The sequence below is a fragment of the Drosophila nasuta genome, chromosome X (assembly GCF_023558535.2).
Source record: "Drosophila nasuta strain 15112-1781.00 chromosome X, ASM2355853v1, whole genome shotgun sequence".
Lineage (NCBI taxonomy): Eukaryota > Metazoa > Arthropoda > Insecta > Diptera > Drosophilidae > Drosophila > Drosophila nasuta.
The window spans coordinates 9,375,227-9,399,913 of NC_083459.1; the positions used below are offsets into that span (position 1 = coordinate 9,375,227).

A 24,687-nucleotide genomic window follows, 5' to 3' on the forward strand; every position below is an offset into this window, starting at 1 on the left:
CTGAATAAGAAAATACTATAATCAAACACTTTAGCAAAGCTTTTTGGCCAGCTAATGTCGTTTCTTCAAGTCTACACATGTTTTGCATGCGAAACTTACTGTTTGCCAAGTTTAAATAAAGTCAACTTCTGACATCGAAAGGTATGCTAGATTCTTTAATACCCTAAAATAGCAACAGATATAGTTTGAGAGGTATGAAATACTTCACACTTGTTTTTCAAAGGGTACAATGAAAAAAAAAAAAACATGCTGCACGTTGTTTCGACTTGTTCGTGTCGGAAGTTGAGTATTTTCTTCCAGCCATTTTCTTTTACACAACTTATTACACACTCTGTAAAAACTTAACCATTTACTTAATCAAGCAAACAGATTTGAAGCAGTCAAGACATTCAACAATAATTTATTAATTGCAGCTTAAATAACATTATTACAATTTGTTTTTCACAAGTGTCTGCGTTTTTGGGGACGCACGTCGAAAGCAAGTCGAAAACAAGAACTGCAACATCGTAACAAAGTCAATGTGCACAGTCCAAAGTTGCACAGTTTTAATTTAGCATCCAGCAGCATTCTAAGGTAAAGATATTGCGACTGTTGAAAAGCCGCAAAACTTGGAAAACCCTTTTTTTTTGTTCTTTTTTTTTTTGGTAACTGTTGCACGTCCTGAAGACACGAGTTGAGGAGCAGTTAAATGCAAAAAGTAAGATAACATCAAGATGGCCTGTTGGCTGTTTCGTTGTTGTAACTCAGAAATGAAATTTACTTCATTGGATTTGTTTTGCTTTTATGAAAATTGGTAGCAAGCAAAGAAGAAGACAAAAACGTATTTTAAAGATATATGAGTACATGCTAAAATTATGTGTTTTGCATAAATTTAAAATTAATTAGTAGTTTACTAAAAAGTCTGAAAAAATATTTTCAAAGTATACAATGCTCTTTCTCTTAATCATAAATAAAATTTAAGTGATTAAAACAATCAAAAATGTGTTAAAGTTTAAAAAGTAGTAAAGGTATCTAGATATTTTGATCAAAAAAATTATATGACATTCTATTTTAATTTAAAACTACTTTTGATTTGAGATTAGGCTTGGCCACATTTGATAATTATATATGTAAATGCTAAATACAAAAAATCCAAATAATTTTACTTTTTGAATAAAATAATCCTTTAGATTTGAGCATAAGCACATTTCAAAACATCATTGATAGAATCTTTTCTGCTCAAATTTTTTTTTAAAGGTAGTGATTGAAGTGATTGAGCAAGTTGTATGTCATTTTCCTTTTCGAATAGAAAATTGCTGTTTATTTGAGATTTTTCCTGTTTATAGTCTGACCAAAACAAATTAGCGCTTCAAAAGAAATACATGGAAAAGCAGTTGTATTTTTTCTGCCGCTGACGTTGATCAAGAAAACTTTATGAGGTTTTGGCGGCAACTCCTTTCGCTTGTTCCACACACACACACACACATACTCACACACACATTTACACTAAGTTATTACACCCATGTATCCTTTGGGTACCGGAAATAAATAAGGTGGGAAGGTTTTTGCGCCCCGATAATGTGTCGGTGGCCATGTTAGAAGGCAAAGAAGACGTGAGACAACACAAATTTATGCCGCACCCTCAAAATTAAATTATACGAGCAAGTTTTAACACAAGTTACACTATGTACTCTGCCATATATACTGTGTCTGTGTTCTTGTCTGCGGCAATATTTCGCCTCTTAAAAGCAAACGAATTTGATAGCCAAAGGTGTATAAAACATAAAAACTGATGTATGAAATGAATATTACGCAAAACTCGCACAATCAAATTAAATGCAATATATTTAATGTTTCTTGTAGATTTGTCAAAAAAAAATGTGGCTTATTTTCAAGGAGTTACAAATTCTTAAATGTGGTTTGCTTTAGTTAGAAATTCTTTGTGTTAAACAAACAAATATGCTAACGAATTAATTAAATTACATTTCGAATACTAATTTACTTTAAACAAGTAAAAAAGCGAATTTGCTCTACTCGCTACCCATTTCAATACAAGCAAAACAGTTTGAAACTTACGATTTTACTAAGCCGAAAAAAAAAAAAATATACCGATATGATATATACATATACCAGATTGTCAACCAAAACAGCTAAGATCCGACGATTAATCTGGAACTATACAAAATTAATAAACTGAATAATACTAAAATATATACCGATTGCTATATTTGGTATACCAATAAATTATTACATTAATAATATACCAGATTGTCAACCAAAGCAGCTAAAATACACAAAATTTAAAAACCCGAAAGAAAACTTAAATACATCGAATGCTATATTTGGTATATCAGTATACTATTACTTTCAAAATATACCGAAGAACACAAAATATACTAGATTGTCAACCAAAGCAGCTAAGACCCGACTGCAGCAACCGTTTTTGCCATGTAAAGTTATTTCACAATTTTGATCTTATGATTATAAGTAATCCTGTCTATAGCTTCAAAATTATACTTGCTAATAGATTAAAATGGATGGCTATCCCTATGTTAACTTCAAAACTTTATAGTATATAAAATATACCAATAATACAGCTTCCACTTACAGACTGTCGACATATGCTTCAAAAATCATATTTGACAGTTTTCTTGTGATTTAATGCTGTGCACGATTAGGTGTGGGATGTGAAATGAAATTGAGCGAATAAATAATACAATTTGACTTGGTTTAGTTATATTTAGCTGGAGAAAATGGACACTGAATATTGGCCAATTACCCCGGCAGGGAGCCGAGCCCATACACTTAATGTCCGACAAATTGAACAATGGCAACACCATGCCGACCAGACCGAAGACCCACCTATCCACCTACACCCACAAATACCCATACCCATCATTGAGACGCGACCCACACTCATGACTACTGCAATGGACAAGGTCAAATGTGGCAATGGAATGTGGGCGTTGCCCGCCATCGTGGTCACTGTTGCAGTGAGTGTAAATTGTTGTGTTTGTGTGTGCGTGTGTGTGTGTGTGTTGTCAGGTTAATCACTCGTTTTGTTGCCAATTACTGATATAACCCCAAAATAAGGGCGAGGACAATAAGCTGGCAGCAAACAGTTGAAGCTCTGCTCGACTCCGGGTCAAATGTGAGTCGTTGCGTCGCGTCGCGTCGAGTCGAGTCGAGTCGAGTCGGTTGGTTGGACAAGAGCCGAGCCAAGAGGTAAGAGCCAAGAGGCAAGAGCAAGAGCCAAGCAACCGTCAGCCAACCGAAAAAGTCAAAGCCACTTGGCTTTTGTTGCTGTTTGTTGCCTTGCTGCGAATATCAATGAGTCCATTATGTATGAACGGCAATGTCTATAGCCGCCTGACATGACAGCAGCCACTCAATGCAAGCACGGCACAGCACAGCACAGCACAGGAGAAGCAAGCAAGCTCGGGATATAAGGCGCCGAGGTATAAGGCGACAGAATTGAAGTGATGACAGTTGACAGCGTTTGGCATTTTGGCACCCAAGCAACAACAACAACAACAGCGACATCAGCAACACCAACTAAAGGCATCTGACGGGGAGGGAGAAGAGAGCAGGTCACTGACTGCGAACCAGAGCGAAGGCGATAGAGATGCGAATGGTATTGGTGATGGGAGCTGGGAGCTGGGAGCTGGGAGTTGCGAGATGGTGATGCTGATGGTTAAGGAGGGGAGATGGAGACGTCTGACAATAAAAGCATCAATTTGCCGTCACCTGTGTGGCACATTCAGCAAGTGATGCAAGGAAATGGATTCTGGAGCCCATGACCATAAAATTTTAGTAGCACACACAGTTTTGGATTTTGTCTATACGCCACAGACAGTGGAGCTTAGCTATATCAAATGTACAAATGTATTCAAGTATATACATATGTATGTACATATATATTTGGTTTATACAAATGCAAATTTAAAAAAAACTTATATTTTTAATGTTTTTTGTTATTTATCTTATGAAATAATCTAATTATTATCGCAAGATATATAGAAGAATTTTTATAGTATTTTTTTCCTTGCTGTTGTGTCACAAAATTATATAAAATCAATTCAATTATAACGTTCATTTCTTATACATAATGTATTTATACTTTAAGGTAATAAATGATAAGTTTGGATATTATATTTGGCTGTTTTTTAATGTTTCTAATGCAGACTTCTTAGCGGAATCATATTTGAATGTGTTGCTATTTTTAATTGCGTTGACCTTTATTTTTTATGTATTCTTCCTTATTGTTGTGTATAGCAGTCACGAAAATATTTCGAATCCAATGCAAATCTCAAAAGTCACCACTTTTTTGTTGTTGCTTATTATTTAGTGAAATATAGTATTTTAAGTGAAAAATGCTACACTTTATCTTATTGCCTTTGAACAACATTAGTAGACAATTTTAGTATTTCAAATTAATTTTGTGGTTGATTTCACGCAGCCGCTCCACTGTGGCCTTTGCTGCTTGCACACATTCCCAACCACTATGACTTCTTGAGCAATTTTGGGTGCTGCCTCACCTTTTGACGTTCACATTTCGTTATGATTATTGACGTTCGTGTTATTGTTGTCGCTCCTCTGTTGCTGTTGTCGCTGTCGCTGTTGTTGTCGCTGTTGTTGTCGCTGTTGCTGTCGTTGTTGTTGTTGTCGTTGTTTTTGTTGGGTGCGTCTGAAGTGCTTATTGCTGTATTGTGAGCTAAAAAATGTGGTGCCCGCTTTTAGGGACGACCATTACTCGTAACAGAGAAAACACACAACAGGTGTTGCTATTGGTTTTCATGTTCGACCTCCCTCATTCCTTTACACTGGGCACTTTGTGCGTGCGTGTGTGTGTGTGTGTGTGTGTGTGTGTGTGTGTGTGCGTTGCTCGTTGATATAGCCCATCGTTATCGATGGCGAATCGGTGGCGTATGCGTAATATCATCAATGCTTAATTAAGCGTAAAATGCTGCCACACTTAGAAAGCAAATTTCGGCACGCCCACTGCTTGCCACAAATGATCTGTAAGTAATGCTTTGCATTCGCCAAACACAAGCACACACATACATATGTATATGTCTGATAGCTGGATAGTGAAATTCGACAAAAATTAGTGCAAAACTCTTGAACTATGAGTCGCATTTGAATCTGAACTTTAAATATGGTTTATAGTACATCTCTATGTATATGTGTTTGTTTGTTCGTATGTCGTTAGCGTAACTAAGTGGAGAACGTAGCGAGAAAGGGCATCGCGCGTAAAATATGAGTTGAAAATAAAATATTATGACCGACCAGTGCCATTTATTAGCAAAGTTTCCAAATGGCAAAATGCATTGCGCAGAGCACAAAAACAAAAAAAAGCCAAGTCACAGTATAACCATTACGCTGCTCGCATTCCCCCTCCCCAGCATTACTCTTCCACCCCGTCGTCATCATGAAGCGGCCGCCTCTTTCATTCATCTGCCAGTTGACCGACGTTTTGGCCATTATTTTCCAGTGTGGAGCCAACAATTGAGCCAGCTTAGAACTGAATTGAACTCAACTGCCAATTGCAGCTGGCATTCAATAAAATGTAAGCGTCAAACGCCTGGCCAATTATTTGTGACCACATCGAAGCACTGTTCCCCTCCTCCTCTCCTCACCCAAAATAAAAAAAAGAAAAGGTCCAAATAAGATAAACTTGGACCAGGCAATGACGACGCCCCCACCTCACTCCTCGGTCCTCCGCCCCCTCGGCAAGTCTTTGTTTGTGCTATCTTTTGTTTTCCGTTAGTGCTGGAAGCATTGTGCAAATGAAAACTGCACTTCCTGATTTGAGCGGCTAATTTTCATTGTGCCAGTGAACCCAAAAATACAAAAAACAACTAATGACGCTGCGCTTCTGTAATATACCCTATAACTAGCTCTAAACCTAGCGTTTTATGTGCTACGAGACAACTTCGGTATCGAATTTTCTAATCGATTTTAACCGATAATTGAGAAAAATTTACGCAGCTTTAAACATTTCAATTTAAATAACGAATTGATAAATATGGTCTGCATAATTATAGATTTTGAAAATAATATTGCAATATTTCAAATTCAAACACTGCCGAAATTCAGCTCTAAGAATCTAAAATTCATATTTCGATACCAAATTTACAAAATTCACACAATTTTCTAATGTTTCAATATATTTATTTAATTAGAAAATTGTTGGCTTTAGTCAACTACAAACTATGCAATGACATTGTAGTATTTTAATAGAAAGTATAATAATTCAACATTTTGGAAATAATATTTCAGTATTGCAATATTTCAAATATTGTGGAAATTAAGCTGTAACAATCTGCCCCTAAAATTTGAATTTCGGCAAAAAATCTATGTTTATTTATGTTTTCTAATTTTTCAATATATTCCATTACGTAGATAATTTTTGATAACTACGAACTAAGTACTGACATTACAGCATTTTAATAGAACAAAGTAATAAAAACGGCGCTGTAAAAATTAACTCATTAAATAGCAATGATACTTATATTAAAACTAAAAACATAGCAATGTAAATGTTGCAAGAAATAAACAAAAAATGAAGCTATCAAAATTTCCTACTAAAATGTAATTTTTGCTTAAAAATGTATTAAACAAAAAACACAATATTAAATTAAAATTATAATTAAATAAATACAAAAGAGTTAACTAGGTTTTCCTTTTATTTAGAGAATATTTGTATTACAGCGACTCCAAGATAAATAAACAGGGAAACAAAACTTAAGCTATAACAATCTCTAATTAAAGTTGCATTTTCGGTTAAAAATTGACTCAACAAAATGCATAAAAGTGAAGGTTTTTTTTTCGCTCGGCAATGTTGCGCATTTATTTTAATTTTATTAAATTTCTTGTGCAAATAAATAAATATTAATATTTACAAATGCACTTTGACTTTTTATTCACCTTTGCCATACCTGATATACCCCTCATATTCTGTCGCGACGATAGCGAAATATTTCTACGGCCGTTTTTAATTAGCGCGCGAGTCGAGCAACTTAAGCGTTGTTGGTTTTGTATACACTGCTCCCATTGAGACTGGGCAAAGGAGCATTTAAGGTTTGTGTTAAGGTTTGTGACAAGCACTAACAGACTGATATTGATTATAATAAATAAATAGCATACCAAAATTGATTTAGCTTGGTGAACTATTAGAAAAATAATAGACCAAAAAAGTTACATAAATATTGAAAGATCTGCTAAGAAATTAAATTATTAAAAAAAAAAGAGCAATCAGTTGTTATCTTAAACTATGTAATAATATTGTTGTATAAAATAATACTCTCCACACACTTTTCATGATATTTGTAAGAGTATCTAAGAGTCAGTTGATGAAGTACTTATCGGCTTGTTTGTCAATGCTCAGCGCAAATTAAAGGCAAATGGCCAATGATGACGATGACGACGATGATGATGATGACGGCAATGATGATGACCTGCAGGCCAAGCAACAAAGTCAAGAGTGGAAGTAACAAGTACAACAATAACAAGCACTTTCGGTCACAATAAAATTCATTCCAAAAATTCAACGAATCGTGTGTCCAAAAATAAAAACAGTTCAAAAATATATTACTGAATGCGAATGCACATAGTAGTTTAGTTATAAATAGTATTTTGAATACAATATTTTTGTTAAATAGTATTTTTTATATACTATATTTAGATACAAACTAACATACATGTATGTGTGACTTTAAGGACTGGATGGAAGATTTTGGGGCAGCTTGATTTGCTCACATGACTGCAAAATTTTAGGCGCCCAGCTCAGTTTCTCCAGCTTCTGTTTTAGCTCAGCTTCTACTGCGGCTGCTGCATTTGGAAAGATTCGGCTGCTGGAGTTTGCACTCGCACCTGCTGTTGGGCAGCTCTCGACACTTTCGACTGATTTATCGTCCATAAAATTTATGTTTAGTTTAATCGAAAGGCGCACTTTAAGTGGGCCACAAACAAGGCAAGGGCGAGGCAATGCTTATCAGCAAGAATAAAGGGTCTCTCACAAGAACCAACGAGACGAAAGACAGACCAAGAGAAGCAGAAAGAGAGAGAGAGAGAGACAGAGAAGTCACTATCCTCAAGAGGCGCCTTGGCGCCAAGTTAACTTTTTCCAGAGCCAATGTAGAATTAAAGATGCAGAATTGTGCAGAGGGCGTGGAGTGATGAGTGTGCACTACAACTGCACAACTACTTATATATATATATATATACATATATACATATATAGCTTGCACCTTGCCGACCTCGTCGTTGTTGCTTGCTTTATATCCAGGCGCTTCTACGAGACGGCAAATCGTACATCCAGACAGAGACGCAACTATTGCACAATTTTTGACGTGAATTTATTGCAGTTTTTATACCCTCTGCACATTCAAAATGAGCACAGAAAAAAAAACATAGAAGTAGAAATGAAGGCATTATAGCTTTGTGCAAAGGTATATGAGCGGAATAAGCAGGCATCTCCGACTTTATAAGATACTAAAGAGTGTTGTGAATATGACCGATGTGGCATAGTCAAAAATCAACATATGTATGTATATACGTCTTGCTGAAATAGAAAGTCATAATCGTCAAGATAAAAAAATACATACATCACATAAAATTATGTAAATTATTTCTTAAGCAAAAGAAATTAAAAAAAACGCCAAAAATTTCAATAAATGTCAAGGGGGAAATTTAAAAAAACAAAACTAAAATCTTCGAATCTACTTAAAAAAAGGTATAACTATATATTATAAATATATTAAATAATGGTATATCTAATCTAACTAAAGAAATGGAAAATAAAACTAAAAACTTAGAAATTGCTAAAAATAAAAGTATAACTATATATAAATTGTATAATAAATAAAAAGCAAAAATATGAACTCCATTTTATATAAATTTCAATAATAAAAAATTAAACTAAAAATAAATCTTAATAACTTCCAACATGATAGAAATAAATAGAAATAAAAAATGTAAATAGGTACACAAAGAAGTCCTTAAGGTTTTATTCTTACCCCGTATCTTACAGTCGAGCACGCTCAGCTGTTTGTTATCGTGCATCATTTGCATGGACGGAAATAGTGCGTTTTTAATTTATTTAGCAAAAAAATAGTCTTCTTTCATCTTATAAATTTCACTACTTTTTATTTAATAGAGTACACTCGAAACTTTGCAACCTATTTAATCGAGAGGATTTAAACATGGTCACGCGTATTGTCCATCATTAGCTCGTGTACAGCTCATAACAAGGATATAGCATTGATATGGTAGCAGCATAGCCACAATGTTGTATAATCCATCATTTAAATGAGGCTCACTTGCAATAGTTCAGCTAAATAGCTAAAAAATCACCATAGCAACTGTTAGTGTGCTCTTAGTTCTGGTCGGCACTCATATTTTCATCTGCCGGAGCAGATTTCCAGTACTCTATATATTATGTGTCCATGCGAAGGGATTAGTTCGATTTGAATTTAACAAATAAATGTTTGACTGTGTGTATTTTTGAATGTGTTTTGAATGCAAATTGGTAAGCACGCATTTTATTGTAAGCATTTTTTTTTTCATTTTACTTACCCTTACATTTTTCTATTTTATAAATATGTTTTCTAGTGATATGTATATACAAATATGTACATATCTAAAATTGGACAAAAATAGTTGCTAATCTTTAAATAACAAAACAAGAAAATCAATATAGAAAAGTAGTATGTGTACTTCAATTTAAAATTATTTTTTAAGCACAGCATTCCGAATAATATGTATCTAACTTATTATAACTTACCTAGCATCCTTGAAAGCAGAAAAATAAAAGTGTAGCAGATTAATTGTAACAGCTCCATAATTCGATATGTTAGGGAGCTGTAAATGAAAGAATTTGAATATGCGTTCGTTAATGTTAACCAAATTACCAATTATATAAGCACTTTAGGTAGTTTTAACAAAACGTCAGAGGATTAAGTTAAAAGAGCCCCAATTCAGCAATACTTGAATCTCAACATGAAGTACATTTGTGCCATAAATATATCAATAATTCATTGTAAGATTTTATGTTATACAACTACATAAGTTAATAGGAACATAAAATAACTGACTTTTAATACAATTTTTCAAAGAAAGTTATCTATTTGAAAGTATGCATTACACCAGAAGAAAACATCATCATCATTCATTTGTAAAGGCGGATCCGCTTAGTGGGCGTGGCCAAGCAGAAGAGCTGCATTAAGACTTCTCAGCTTGCATACATATATATGTATGTCTGGATGTATGTGTGTGTGTGTTTCTAATAAACTTTTGCGATTGCACTATAGAAAATACTTACGCAAATTAGTAAGTATTTCTTAAACACATGCACACATACATATATGTGAGAGTTGGGAAATCATTATGAAGCTATCCTGGCTGACCACGCCCACTATGCGGATCCGCCTTCACAAATATCTCGGTCCGCCGCCTAGTCAAACACACACACACACATTTGGCACACATACACTCAAATTTTTGGCAAGCCATTTTTGAACACGATCGTTTACCAAGCGATTACTTTGAATGCATTGAAGTTCTTTGAAACTGTTTAATAATAGTCACAACTGTTGAACAACAGTTGATCATAAGTACCTGAAGTACGCTTGGCAATCTTTCTGAAGCTCTCCTGCTTGACCACGCCCACTTACCACACGCGCCTTCACAAATATCTCGGTCCGCCGCCTAGTCTCACACCTTGACATGCAAGTTTTTCACCTTCAGACAAATTTTTGGCATGCATTTTTTAAGCCAATCAATTACCAAATGATTACCAATAGCTTACTATGTCAATTTCTTGCAGCTCTGTTTATATTTGTGTTACCTAAGCCCTACAAAGATATAGATAGGATTTACATATATAAATATTTGTATTTTTCGATCTCTATTTATTTTTCGTCCAGCTTCTGATGAATTATATTTATAACCTAGAGTATGTATAAGGAATCTTTTACACATGTTTATAACCTAGAGTGTAAGGAATCTTTTACATATCATTCCAAATTAGTAAATTATCTTAACTGACTGATTAACTACTATCAACACATAGCAATGAGAGCACTCGTAGCCATTTTTACGGAGTAACAATGCCACTTTTGTCGTTTTCAAAAGTTCGAATTGAAATCGGATCATGGAAAAATAGAATTATTATCAAAAATGCGTCAATAAATAACTTAAACAAATCTTTATTTATTCCCGCTGTTCATAGTGTATGTAACAGGCAGAAAAAGGCATCTTCCACCCAATAATTTATTAATCTTGATCAGCGGCAACAGACGAGACGATACTATCATGTCCGTCTGTTAGTATGAACGCCAAGATCTCAGAGGGTATAAGAGAATGAGATATAATTATTTTCGCAGGCAGTTCAAGGTTATTTTGAATTTTTGACACGCCCACTGCCGCCCGAATAATCGAAAAAATCGAATAACTGGCGACATTTTAAAGATAGAGTTATGATTTTCGGTACATGGAAATCCAATATTCATGATTCCTGATGCGATCAGATAAAAGTTTAAGAAGTCATTTTGGAAAAACTTTTGTATGGCAAAGAATGACGAATGCTACCGTGTCTTAATTATCTTTGTTGACAATCTGGTATATTTTGTACTCTTTGGTATATTTTGAATGTAGTACTATATAAATATAGTTTAGTATTTTAAGAATAATACCGTAATCTACTTTCTTTCTTGCTTGGTATTCCATTTGAAACTTCGACAACTCGACAAATTGTAACCTAACTATTATTAGAGGTAAATAGTATATATGTAGTTTGTTTGTAACTCATATTGACTTGTTACATTGCTGCTATTCGATTCAAGTACATTTCATAACAATGATGTATTATTGCAATGTTGCTTGGCCTTAAGCTGATAGCAGGACATTTAACGTTATTCAAGGTAGGTGTGTGGTAGGTGACATAACGCTCCAAGGCAAAAGCTGAAGCAGCAACAGCAACAGCAGCAGCATTCACAAGCTAAGTCGAGTCGAGTCGGAGAGCAGCAACAAATTTGTGAACCACAAATCGGGTCTCCGTCAAGTGTGACTGTGGCATGCCTCTGTGGTAGCGACTTTATGTAACTTTGCTCAACTCCTGTGCGGCTTTTGTCCTTGTTACGTCTTCTTCGTCATTCTCATCCACATTCTCAGCGACGTCGACGTCGATGTTGTCGCCCCCTTTGACTTTCCCCCTCCCGTGCAGTCCAACGGCCAAGGATTCTACTATTTGTAGATTGTTGTTGTCGTCCTGGCCTATTAGATATTATTATTGTGCTGGACAGCAACAGCAAGCAGCAAGCAGCAAGCAGCCAGCAGCAGTTACGATGGTGGCGATGGTGAAGAGTGCATGTTAAGTGCCTTATTATCCTGTATATATGTATGTGTGGCCATACAGTTGTCAAAGGACATGTGCGCAGGCAACGGCACAGGCACATGTCCTCGCTGCCACTTTGGTGATGAGCTGCCTTTCTCCTTTCCATTCTATCGACTTCAAACTGCTGCTAACTTGTGTGTTGCATTCATAGTCCGAAGAAAGGCAAATATGCAAAAGCCAAACACGAGCAAGGACATGGCGAGAAGTGCTCGAAATGATTAATTTGTAATCATTTGCTGTTGTTTATTAAATAATTCCATTACTTAATTTGCACAATATTTCTTTATATATTCTTATTTAATTATAATTTTGTTGTAATATTTAGATTAAGCTTTTTAAAATCTTTGCATAAAAGTAAATTAAAATTGCAGTTTAATTTAGATGCATAGAATAATTCTGTAATGTTTGCACATGATTGTTGAGAGCATGAGTGTTTTGCCCTCTAACCCTACTGCCTAGAGTGCGCTTGTTTAATCTTGAGAAGAAGCCGAACGGAAATAAAAGTCGACCCTCAAATAATAGCTCATACAATTTGGCAACTGCAATTGCGGATGACTGCACATGTGAGTTATCGTTATAGAAGAGTAAATTTGCGGACAAATGGGCGCTGGTTAGCTTCAAATTCCCATTGACATTTCAACAATCAACAATTACTTAAAAAAAATCAAAACCCCACGAAATTTAAGTCTCTGTCAGATTTATAATATAAATATCGTTTTTTTTAAGTCATTTGTTCTAATGTTTTTACGTTTTTCGAAATTTAAAAAATTAAAAAAAATAATTTGGAACATAAAATTTTAAACTTTTGTAATATAAATTTAATATTGCAGTAAATATATCTAAGTCCTTTTCAGATTAATGCACACATCGTTTAGACTTTTTAAATTTAAATAAATCATAGAAAAAATATTGTGTTTACAAACAACTTTTGTTATATACATTTTATTCTGCAATCAATAAAATTCCTTCTCAGATTAATATAAATTAAGTTTTAATTATAATAACATAACTTTATAAATTTTTTAGTACATCTTCTCTGATAAATATAACAAATATAAATAAAAATGTAAAGGCAACTAAAAAAAAAAAATATTTAATCTAAAAATTGTAACTTTTTTATATAATGTTTGGAGTTGAGCCAAACAAATTCTTCATTAAATATATTTAACATTATACATTTTTTTAATCATTCACATAAATTCAATCACTTGCTAAAAAAATAAAATGTAAAATGTGAAGAGCAAAACAATTCATATTAAAAGTGTTCCAGTATTTCCGAAAAACAAATTGTGATACAATTTTAACACATAAAAAGAATTAGTTCGTGTCGAAAGTCTTTTTTATATATTCACTAAAATCTATAATGCTCTTTTTGGATGCCATCATCAAGCAATTGTTTTCGTCTAAAGTTCTTTTTTGCACATTGCATTTCGTCAGTTTGTTTAATAAAATGTAACGTAACGTTTGGGTGTGAAATGAATGACTTAATACTATTTGCTGATTAAACTAGCTGCACAAATTTAAATTTTATTTATTTTTTGTGCTTACAACATTTATAAATTGCACCGAAAAAGTTTTCAATAATGAATATGCAAAAGTAAATGTGCATTTTTAACATTTTAATATGCATGGCAGGACTGTCACATGGCAAAAAAAAAATAAAAATAATGCAAAAAGTAGCAAAAAAAAAAATGCGGCAGCCAAAAAGAAAAAACCGCCAACGGCAACGAAATAAATTTGTCAGCCATTGCAATATTCTTCTTTTCCCAGGCGGCCGGCCAACTTCAACGAACTGGACCTGGCCTATCGACTAGCCCTGGCCACGTAAATAAATAAATACACACAAGTAAAATGTATATGAAGCGAACAGAGACCGCGAGACCAATGCAATGGATGGAAACGAGCTTCCATTTCCATTGCCCATTCGTTCTCTCTGACCCTCAATCCATTCTCCATTCTCCATTCACCATTCCCCTCTTTCACCATTCACCCCAATCCACATTCGCATCCACATCCAGAAATTGCGCATGAAAAATATGGAAAGGCATTTTGCCACCGACAGATTTTTGCAGCTGCATCCGCATTGTTCTGATCCAAAAACTGACAATAATTGTCATTTAGTTTCGAGATGTAGGAGAAAGCGAAGGGCTGACCGGCTGCTCGGTTCGGTTTGGTTCGGATTGAGTTGGGTTGGGTTGGGTTGGTCACTCAGTTGGGCAATGGTCGACAAAACCTTGTAAAAGATGCTGCAGATGCAGCAAGCCAACAGTATTTATTTAAAACAAATTAAGAAAACGATGGCCAATTGCAGCTATTTGCCCTTTTGCATGCATTCCATCGAGGTATGAATATTTTTCCCTGCCCATTGACCATATCTTGATACGGTGTTTCAAGCAAACAAATAACATGTAATATGATTTTACTTGAGTGAATAACAGTCACATTTCGTCAAATAATGTGAAAAATATATAATGAATAAAATAACAAATCAAATATTTATTTTGTCATAAATGTATACATATTAATAGAAATGTTATTTCTTTTAAATTCCTTCGCTAGCTAGAAATATTTTCCAGCTTTCTGGCCCAATACTCGAATACCGTTAAGATAAGTGTTGGAAATTGCATAGCAAAATTCAAAATAATATGCATTCAAAAGATATATATCGATTAAAAATATATCGCAACTGATATCGACAGTTAAGAGATTCGGTTCCATGCGCATTCTTCTGAAGTTAGTTAGTGTTCTGATCTGACAGTGAATAGCAGCAATAAAGAAAATCTATAAGACTCAAGTACCAAAGAGTTACTTTTGCTTGTCTGGTATACTACATAAATGTATTTTAACTATCTGTTTCAATAATAAAAGTGATCATAAACGTATCAAATCTTTATTAATTTTTATAGCTGTGCCATCGAATGATGTGGTAATCAAATATCAAAATATATTAGAAGCATAAGCTATCAATCTTTCCTTCAGAATCTCTGATTTAAGCTAGGTCTGCATTATCAAAGTGACTGATTCATTTACCACTTTAAATGCGAAGATAACTTTCATTTTTTTGCCTATAAATTATCGTATATATTTTATTAAATATTGTGTATAAAGAAGGTCATTGACGAAAAGATTGTATTGACAAATTTCACTATAAAGAATAATTGTATATTTATATTTATAAAAAACGTCCGAACTAACAGGTGATATTGCACAACATTATGTCTTCTATGATGTCATTGTCTTTGCATTTAAAAAAATGTTTTTTACATTGCAGTTTTTATTTAATCATTTTATATTATTACATACGCATTTGCGTTAAATTAATTATCAATTCGTCTCCACTTTCAATTCCATTAATATACAAAATTCAAATTATATATGCCACACCAAACTATAAGTAAAGCAAGCTACTGCAATGCTTTTATTAAGTGTTAACAGCAGTAAGTTAAAATTGACAAAGTACACAATAAAATGTCGAAAGAACTACAAAAGTTGACAGCCTATAAAAAATTAAGTAAGTTTCATTTCTTGCTTTTGCAAAAAAACATCTTGGCATCACAGTTACAATTCAATTAATTTATCTGTGTCAATAAGCTCGCTTTCAGTATCATTTAAAAAAATTAAAAATTAATTGAATACAGAACGTAATGCATTTACTTTATAAGAGTGCCAAAGTACAGTTCATATAGAATATTTAGTATATATTTAAATAACCAGCTTAAAAATGTAAATTTACTTTCTATGCATATAAAAGAACAGTTTTTATTTTAATTTTATTGAATATATATAGCATATTTAGTATAAAGAAACTCTGAAAGCGTCGTTTTTTAATTAAATATTTTAGGTATTTATTATTTTTATAATAAAGATAGACGAATAGGGAAGAGTTTAAGTTTCCTTAGTTGATAGCTTTGTAATAGCAAAATAAATATGAATCGTGCGAGCTGACATTAAGGATGGCTCAAATAGGCCTGACTGAGTATTGATTCTTTTATGGACAAATTTTATGTGGCCTCTGCTCAAGAGTTATTACCGTAACTTAATAATTCTGGCACCTGATGGCGCGTGCCAAGAACAAATTTGTGTGCAATGCCTTTCAGTTCAGGCCGTAGACACTTTTCTATTTTCCGTGACTATGCGAAGACACACACTCATATAAGTCAAACTCGAATATTTTTTTATGAAAATAAGCATAAAATATTATATGCCTAATCGATTGCGGTATACTTATATAATATATAGATATGTTTAATCTTTTGGTGTAGTGATTGGCAGCACCAAAATAAAAGAAGCCATAAAGATTTTCAAATTCCGCAAATTCCTGAAAATTCATCTTAATATTTTTACTTATTTAGCAAAATATAAAATCTTTACAAATTTAAAATATCACATAATTCTAAAAGGCACCAAGAGCTAGCTAAAATGTACAATATACAACAAGAACATCCAACAGTAAAGAATTCCACAAGTCCTTCAGACACCAAAAAAAAAGGGTTTTCTTTTTGAGCTTGCCAAAAAACTTCTTAATAAATTTGCTAACTATTGCCAACAGGTGCCATTCACATATGGATTAAAAGCCATTATTTTAAAATTAAAAAAGAGCCGTAGATAATATATATTTTCATTAAGTAATTGCCGATATGTTATCAGCCAGCCAAGATATCAGCAATGAATCTTATCAATTATGCTTAACATTAAATAATATATTACATCATTTTGCATTAACATGGATGTTGAAATTAAAACATAATAATTGATTACAAGAAAATACATCTTAATTTGAATAAGACCTTAAATAATTTGGAACTTGAAAATTAATTTTAAAAATATCTACAATAAAAACGCTTTCAGTACGTAACATATAATTACATATTAGTGTTATCTTCAAGTCATTTCACGCATAATAAAGTTCAATCGTAACTAATTTTTTTTAAGTGGGACAGAAAATTGCACATATGGTATATATAAAATATATTAATGACTGATACTAAATATGAATTCAAAAATTTTATTAAATACTATTCCTATATGCAATTCAATAATAATTCTGATCAGTCAATTAATATGAATATCTATATTTGATGTCTTTTGTAATTTGCGTTTCATATTTAAATACATTCCCAATTTGAATACTATTTTAATACCGAGAAACTTTAAAACTGCCTTTTGATACTTGCAATGAAATACAGTGTCCACATTGCTTTTTGACTGCACATAATTGAAACGTAATTATTTTGGACACACAAAATAAATACGTGTTAAAAAGGTCAAGTAAAAAAGTTACTGAACTTGACTCTCAGCAAAAAGCATTAGTTGGCCAAAGAGCTTAAGTAAGTTTTGATTTAGTATTTTTTTTTTTTTTTTTTTTTGTGCGCAATGCGCTTTAAAGTTAAACCTAGTCTGATGGTAAAATCGGTCATAAAGCGCGTTAAAATCTGAGCATGTTGGGACGCAATCAGACTTATTTCTTAACAACCCGGGACAAACATTAAACACACACACACTCAGGCACAACACATATGGTAACACTCGGCAACACACACGCACAGACGGAGCCATTATCGCTTGGTTTGGCATTAACGTAACAGTTGCGTGAAGCATTACATACGAATTTTTTACTACGTAAACATAAACGACTGCTAATTGAAATATTAACACCTATGGGCGATGGCGATGGCGATGGTGAAAGGCAATGACGATGGCGATGGCGATGGTGTTAGAGATGGCGTTTGGCTATGGCTATGACGACGGCTAAATAAACGTAAAATGTCACCGCAACTAGCAACAACAACGACAGCAGCAGCAGCAGGAGCAACCCTTGAAAATGAAATGTGCGGGTATGCAATAAAACAAAATGCGCATAACAATTGGCTAACCACGATATGAGACCTCATAATCAGAAAAACAGCCGCAAATGTTGCGTCATGAACACGCAAAGCTGGGACCATTCATAAAATTTAGAAACCATGCAGATGTAGTTTATCCTATAAAGGGACATTTTTCAAGTACAACTATCAGTCTAATCATTTCTATGAAATCTTCTCTATATACTTGTTTTTGTGTCATTAAACATTTTAATTATACATATTTTTTGACAGCATTAACAGTTAGCAGCTGAAATAATCTAACAACAACCACATAACACTTGTATGGCTACTTTCTTGTTTTTTTTTTTAATTTTAATTATTATTATTTTATTGAAAAAAACGAATACAATTCCTCATTGCAATGAATTGAGCCAAAGTGACTAAGGTCTTCAGACCAAAAATTTTAATTTTTAACATGCGTTTTAATAAACTTGATTTGGGATTTAGATTTCTGAACCGAGACAAGCAAAGAAGTATAGATCAAAGATCTGTGATTTTTATCATATCTGTTATCCATTACATAAAATGGTATTCAAATTCTCCACTATTGCACTTAAAAAATAAATATTATGACCTCAGGTTTTCCCTAAATAAGTTTCCCTAAAATATATTGTTATTGTACTATGTTGTTGTTCTGGTTCAATTGCTTAATAAATCAAAAAAATAAATACAATAAGAAAAATAAAAATTGGCAAAGTCAGATGGAATTATATTCGGCCTTATAGTGAAATCATATAGCAAAGATCAATATTTCACGAATTACTCTCAGTCCAAATTAAGATAATAGTCACAAGTAAAAAATGTACGTTAGCATTTACAAAAGTAAAAAATTTTAGCATACTTTGGGGCAAACAGAAAAAGTTCTCATAACACAATGATGGCAACTAAGAGAAGCGAGAGATTAATTCGAAAGTTCTTAAAAAGTTCGTATTTTCTTGATCGGTGGCAAATCAGCTCAGTAAAGTGGAAAATGACATCATTATTTTCATTATTTTTGTAAAAAATCTAGCATGCTTTGGGGCAAAAAAAAATAGTTCTCAAACACAATGATAAACACTGTTAGAGTTAATAAAGAACAAAAAAATTGTAGCGTTTTTCGAAGGACTTTTTTTTTAGTTTTTAGTTCTCAAAACACAATGATAAACATTTTTAGTGTTTATAAAGAACAAACAAATCCTAGCGTTTTTCGATAGACTTTTTCTTGATCAGCTCTGAGAAGTAGAAAATTACAGCACTCTAGTTGCATTGATTTGGTCACACTTAAAATTTAAAAGTAGCTAGCAGATTTCGTGGAGTACTTGTTATCATTTTACTGCGAGTTTTGTTTTTAACTGCAACTAAAGTAAGCAAACAAGTTGCACAAAAGTTAGGTTGCAAAGTTAAATTCGTGTCGTGCTTGTTTTTGGAATATCACAATCGTAAAATTGAAAGCACTTTGAGTTCAAAATGTTTAACTATTATTTAATTTGAACATGCATCAGTCTGTTTGTCTTCCTCCATTTTTTGTTGTATTTTCCCATTTTTGTTTTTTTTTTAATGGATAGCAACACGTTGAATGCACTTCCGTTTCCGGCGTTTGACGTTGGCATTTAAAATGCAATCGAGAAACGATTAGTCAAAAATTCAACTCGTCGCCTCTCATTTGTTGTCGTTTTCGTTGATGTTGATGTTGACGTTGACGGCGAGGCTGACGTCTCTTGTTTTTGCTGTTGTCGCTGTTGTTGTTGTTGCTTCTGTTGTTATTGTTATTGTTACTGTTACTGTATTTTGTTGAACTTGTTGAGGGAATCGTTAAAGGCTCTGAATGAAAATGACTGAGCTCTACAAGCGGTGAGTGTGTAAATGTATTGTTATTTCTTTTGTGTGTCACGTCTCGAGCGTGGGTGTGTGTGTGTTTGAGTTTTGCCTTTTTGATTGTAATGAGCGCAAATTACGCTAATTTAGGCTATTGAGTTTTCTTTGATTTCCAGACATTCCGATTAAAGAAGACGCGAATTTCATTTCAACTGCAGTAACGGAACGCCATAACAACGAATTAGGATTGCCAACACATACTATACAAGTATTTCATTTCTTAATTTCACCCCATTTTAAAATTGCATTGAATTTACCTTTTAATTAGACTAATTGATATGCTGCGTTATTTGTGCGCCTGCAGTTTTACTTTTGCGGGATTTTGTTTATATTGTATGTTGTTTACAAGTATTTATGCCGCTGTTGGTCGATTGCAATTGGATTGTAGATCACAAAACCAAAAACAGACAGACATTGTATTAATAGAAACCATATAATTAGCACAAAGTGCTTAGAATTCGTCTAATATTAGAATGGAATATCACACGTCGTCCAACAACAATTGTTGTGTAGCATCAAACGAAACTCACGTAGAAATTCACCCGCGACGTAAATTTTGCCACAAAAAGATTACAACGCACAGAGTCATGACGACCGCATATGTTAACGTTTTAAACAAAACTGTTGCTTGGTAAGTCTACCAAACACATCGAGACGGGCAATTCGACACGACACGACTCCATCGCCGAGTGTGAGTTCAAGCACTTCGTGTCGATCCTTCGTGTGCGCACGAATCACGTTCGTTAACACACGATGGACTGCCGTTGGCTGTGCTCCAATTTTGAGAGCCTCACTTGCAAGCGTTCGGCTTCAAAACATTGCTGTCGGCATCCAGTTATACGTAACAGTTTCTGCCATTCGGATGTGCTAACAAATCTGCCGAAGTTTAACTGTGAAACTCCTGCTTCAGCTTCTGCTGTTACTGTTGTTGTTGCGTGTGCTTCTGCCCCCGCGCTGCTCTCCTTCGGCATGACTTGCTCTTCACCACGTGGAGAGTTTTGTTTTTGTTTGCCGGCTGTTCAGCCTGTCCCTTGATTTGTTTACAATTTCTGTTTACATTCCAGTCCGGGCTGGAAGCAGGCGCAACAAGTGCAGTATATGAAAAAAGCATACTCTCAGCTATTACAGTCTAACACATGCATAAAAATTATTCTGTTATTTTTATTTGTATTCAATGTCAAAAGAAAATTTTTGCATATCTTGTAAATAGGAATGATTTGTAATTGAAATGTTTTGTTTAATTAATTGCTCTTTGCTATTCGAAGAGCAAATGTCATATACATACATGTATGTATGTATGTATGTACGTATGTATATACATATGTATATATGCATGCTGCTCACTGCATTGCAAAGCATTGGCAAAGTAACAACAATTTTGCATATTTTTTGTTGTTCTCTGCCTGTTCGTCGAGCAACAACAACACTTGGAGAGACTTTCCCGTAACTTCGCTAATCTAAATGCCATTTGTTGTTGGGTTGTCGAAACCTCTACACTGTGAAAAAAATAATTTAAATAAGTAAAATAAAATTCGTCTATGAATTCCTTTATTTTATTGTGTGTTGATATTTACTCTGATCTAAAGCATTTATCTGAGTTCATCTTCGTTGCACATGCATAGACTTACCAATATAGGCGAGCATGTAGATACATAGACGCATACATCCCAACGAAAGCATAGCAGGCGCTTTTGCCATACAAAAGTATTTCTTTAATAACTTCGGCAACATAATTTACAAATACTATAGCTGTTATTGTATATACCAAAATTCGCAGCTCTAGCTCTATTCGATTTTTGTTGATTTGCGGGGGCGTAAGTGGGCGTGGCAAAATTTTGAAACAAATTTTATTTGCGTGCACACATAACCAATGCCTTCGAAAAAAATTATCGCTCTATCTCTTATAGTCTCTGAGATCTAGGTGTTCATACGGACAGACGGACAGACAGACAGACAGACGGATCGGACAGGCTAAATCGTCTCGGCTGCTGACGCTGATCAAGAATATATGTACATACTTTATAGGGTCGGAGATGCTTCCTTCTACCTGTTACATACATTTCCTGCCAGCACAAAATTATAATACCCTTCTACCCTATGGGTAGCGGGTATAAAAATCACTTGTGAGTAAAATAAAATATTGTACAAATTTGAGCAAATAAAAAATGTTAGGAACTATCATTTCCCACCTACATACTATTATATATGCTGCGTGCTGCATCTTGACCTTTCAACGCAGTTTCAATTGCCAAACGAAATTCATTTTGGACATTTGCAATGAATATAATATGTAGTACCTGGGTCATATGTTTGCAAAGCACTCGTGTTGATGCCAATTAGCTAGCAATGGCAAAAAGCGAATCAAATATTTGGAATGATATACTTTGCAACGAGTTTTCCTTCTTTATTTTAATGATTTGACTAGCCCATGATCTGAGCATGTTAGTTTTGGTTGTTTGTTGGCCATTTCCTCGACGCAATTTTAATTAAATTTTTAGCATTTCTTACCTCATGTGGGGTGCCATTAAATGCAAATCAACTGCATACAAACTGCAAAAATCATTAGGGGTATAGAGAATGTCGATGGCTCGTTGCACGTTTTGTACCACAGACAGGCAGTAAGTAATTTTAATTAATTTGCTGATGGGTGCGACTAAAAGTGCATTTGTAATCAAATCGAAATCAATTCACAAATTAAAACTACAATGCACAAAAAAAACAACAACAACAACAAACTCAACAAACAAAAAAAAAATAAAACGAAAATGTGGAAAACAATCAACTGGTACAAAGAACTGAATCCTCCGGCATTGAGGTGTCAGGCTCATATCCAACAGTCAACAATCACCCACACACATTCATACACACACACACACACACATACTATGCTATTCCGGACACACACACACACACACAGAGAGACACACGTGAACACATGATATTCTCAGCATTCAGACATATGCCCAAAAGTTCTTTATTACTTACGAACCTAGATTATTAAAATTTCATCGAATTACGTGCGAATAATATTAAAAAGTAGAACGCTACTAATATGGACTCTAACTCTGTCTGCAGTTTTACTTGGGCTATAGTTTGATGCAATAAGATTAATACTGTTGAGTGTGGAACTAAAGTTTTTATACCAGCCACTTATGAACTGAAAAAAGCATTATAACTTAGTGCAAACCAAATATTTATTTAACAAACAAAAGTAGGTACCATCGTATATATATATATATATAGATTTGAAATTTTATGTTATTGATAAATTAGTATTTTCTAAATTGTGTGAAATACTTAAAACTAATTTATGGATTTAACTATATAAAATTCGCTCTTTGTACAAAATTATAATAGGGATACAGTAATAAAAAGTAATAAAAAAATAAATTAAAAAATTTATATTTGTCATCTGTGGTGAAGACTCACAGAAATAAAAAAACAAAGCGCATATAAACACCCACGTCTTCATTATTACGATGTCTTACTGCGAGTCTACAAATTTATTTGCTGTTCACTTATTCTAAACTTGTAAATAATACAGTCAGTGACGTCAATTTTACAGTCAAAACAGACTGAAATTGGTGATCAAACGAGATTCTGATTTATTTTGAAATGTACAGGTAAATCCCGCTAAAAAAAAATTTAAAAAGTTATACATTAGGAGACAACCAAGATTATAAAAAAAATAAGTTTTGACACATTTTCCACCATGAGCATTAGTTGTTTTATGAACAAAAAAAAATATAAAAAGTTTCTTATTCATTTTTAATTAGTATTAAAAATTTGCAGTTTTTTACTGGTTACATTGATGGTTCAAAAACGGATATTTAAGAATATGTTTTTCATTACGAATATAGATATACTATTAGTAATTAACTTAGCAAACAACTTTTATGTAAACGATAGATTTAGAGGGAAAATAGCTAAATTGAGCTCTAGTGGGCAAACGCAATTAAAAATACAAATGACGTAAGAGAAAAACAAAAAATATCCTGCAGGAAATCGAACCCGAATGGGAAAACTGGCGACTAGATCCAATGAATATAAAATTTGTGTGAATTGAGCAACAAATTTATTAATTATTCTCCACACATATAATACATCACTCTTTTAATCACTTTAACAAGAAGGAGAAGAAAATATTAAAGAGGGCAATAGAGATAATAACATAATTATTAATTTAACTGGTAAAGTGAAATCAGTTGAAAGTTGTGTAAAATTTATAAAGTATTAAGTGAAAGTATTCATTGAGTGGCAAAAAAAAAGTATGTTTAAAAGCATGCAGCATTGATTCCAGATTATGACACTCAGTATTAAACTGCTCGCAAATGTACTAGTGACTAGTGACTAGAGACAGTTGCAATATTTACATACATATGAACTTAAAAAAAAAACAAAAGACAAAATATATAATTTTATCGAATTCAATTAAACAACAGTAGTTAAAAATAGTTAAATAACAGATTAATAATAATCGTACTTTAATTCTTCTTCGGACGGTTAAGCTAACTAAAATAAATAACTTATTATTTACGTGGTTAGCCGTTTACATGTTTATTGTATTGTTTTTGATGTGCCAAAAGCCAGATT

General features: G+C 33.4%; 2 protein-coding genes across 6 annotated transcripts in view; one reads left to right on the forward strand and one right to left on the reverse strand.

Annotated features, from left to right (window-relative positions):
- LOC132796795 (carbonic anhydrase-related protein 10) overlaps nt 1–20,695 on the reverse strand; it is a 59,087-nt gene extending 38,392 nt beyond the window's left edge. For 2 of the 3 annotated variants that reach the window (XM_060808091.1, XM_060808092.1), the window contains exons 1-3: nt 20,625–20,695; nt 20,352–20,454; nt 9,767–9,843 (exon numbers count right to left, since the gene is read on the reverse strand). In XM_060808091.1, coding sequence (XP_060664074.1) covers nt 9,767–9,824 — 58 coding nt within the window. In that variant the 5' untranslated portion in view covers nt 9,825–9,843; nt 20,352–20,454; nt 20,625–20,695. Of the gene's footprint in view, nt 1–9,766; nt 9,844–20,351; nt 20,463–20,624 lie in introns of those variants that run through there. The other variant, XM_060808090.1, reaches the window with a different exon arrangement.
- LOC132796494 (uncharacterized) lies at nt 2,658–3,819 on the forward strand. Of its 3 annotated transcripts, XM_060807686.1 has the most exons (3): nt 2,658–2,972; nt 3,073–3,204; nt 3,345–3,819. In XM_060807686.1, exons 1-3 carry the CDS (start codon nt 2,932–2,934, stop codon nt 3,355–3,357), a joined length of 186 nt encoding a protein of 61 aa, XP_060663669.1. In that variant the 5' UTR covers nt 2,658–2,931; the 3' UTR covers nt 3,358–3,819. The 3 variants fall into 3 exon arrangements, with proteins under 3 accessions (XP_060663669.1, XP_060663668.1, XP_060663667.1); XM_060807685.1 differs by having other exon boundaries at nt 3,073–3,819; XM_060807684.1 differs by lacking the exon at nt 3,073–3,204.
- Nucleotides 20,696–24,687: the final 3,992 nt, after the last annotated feature.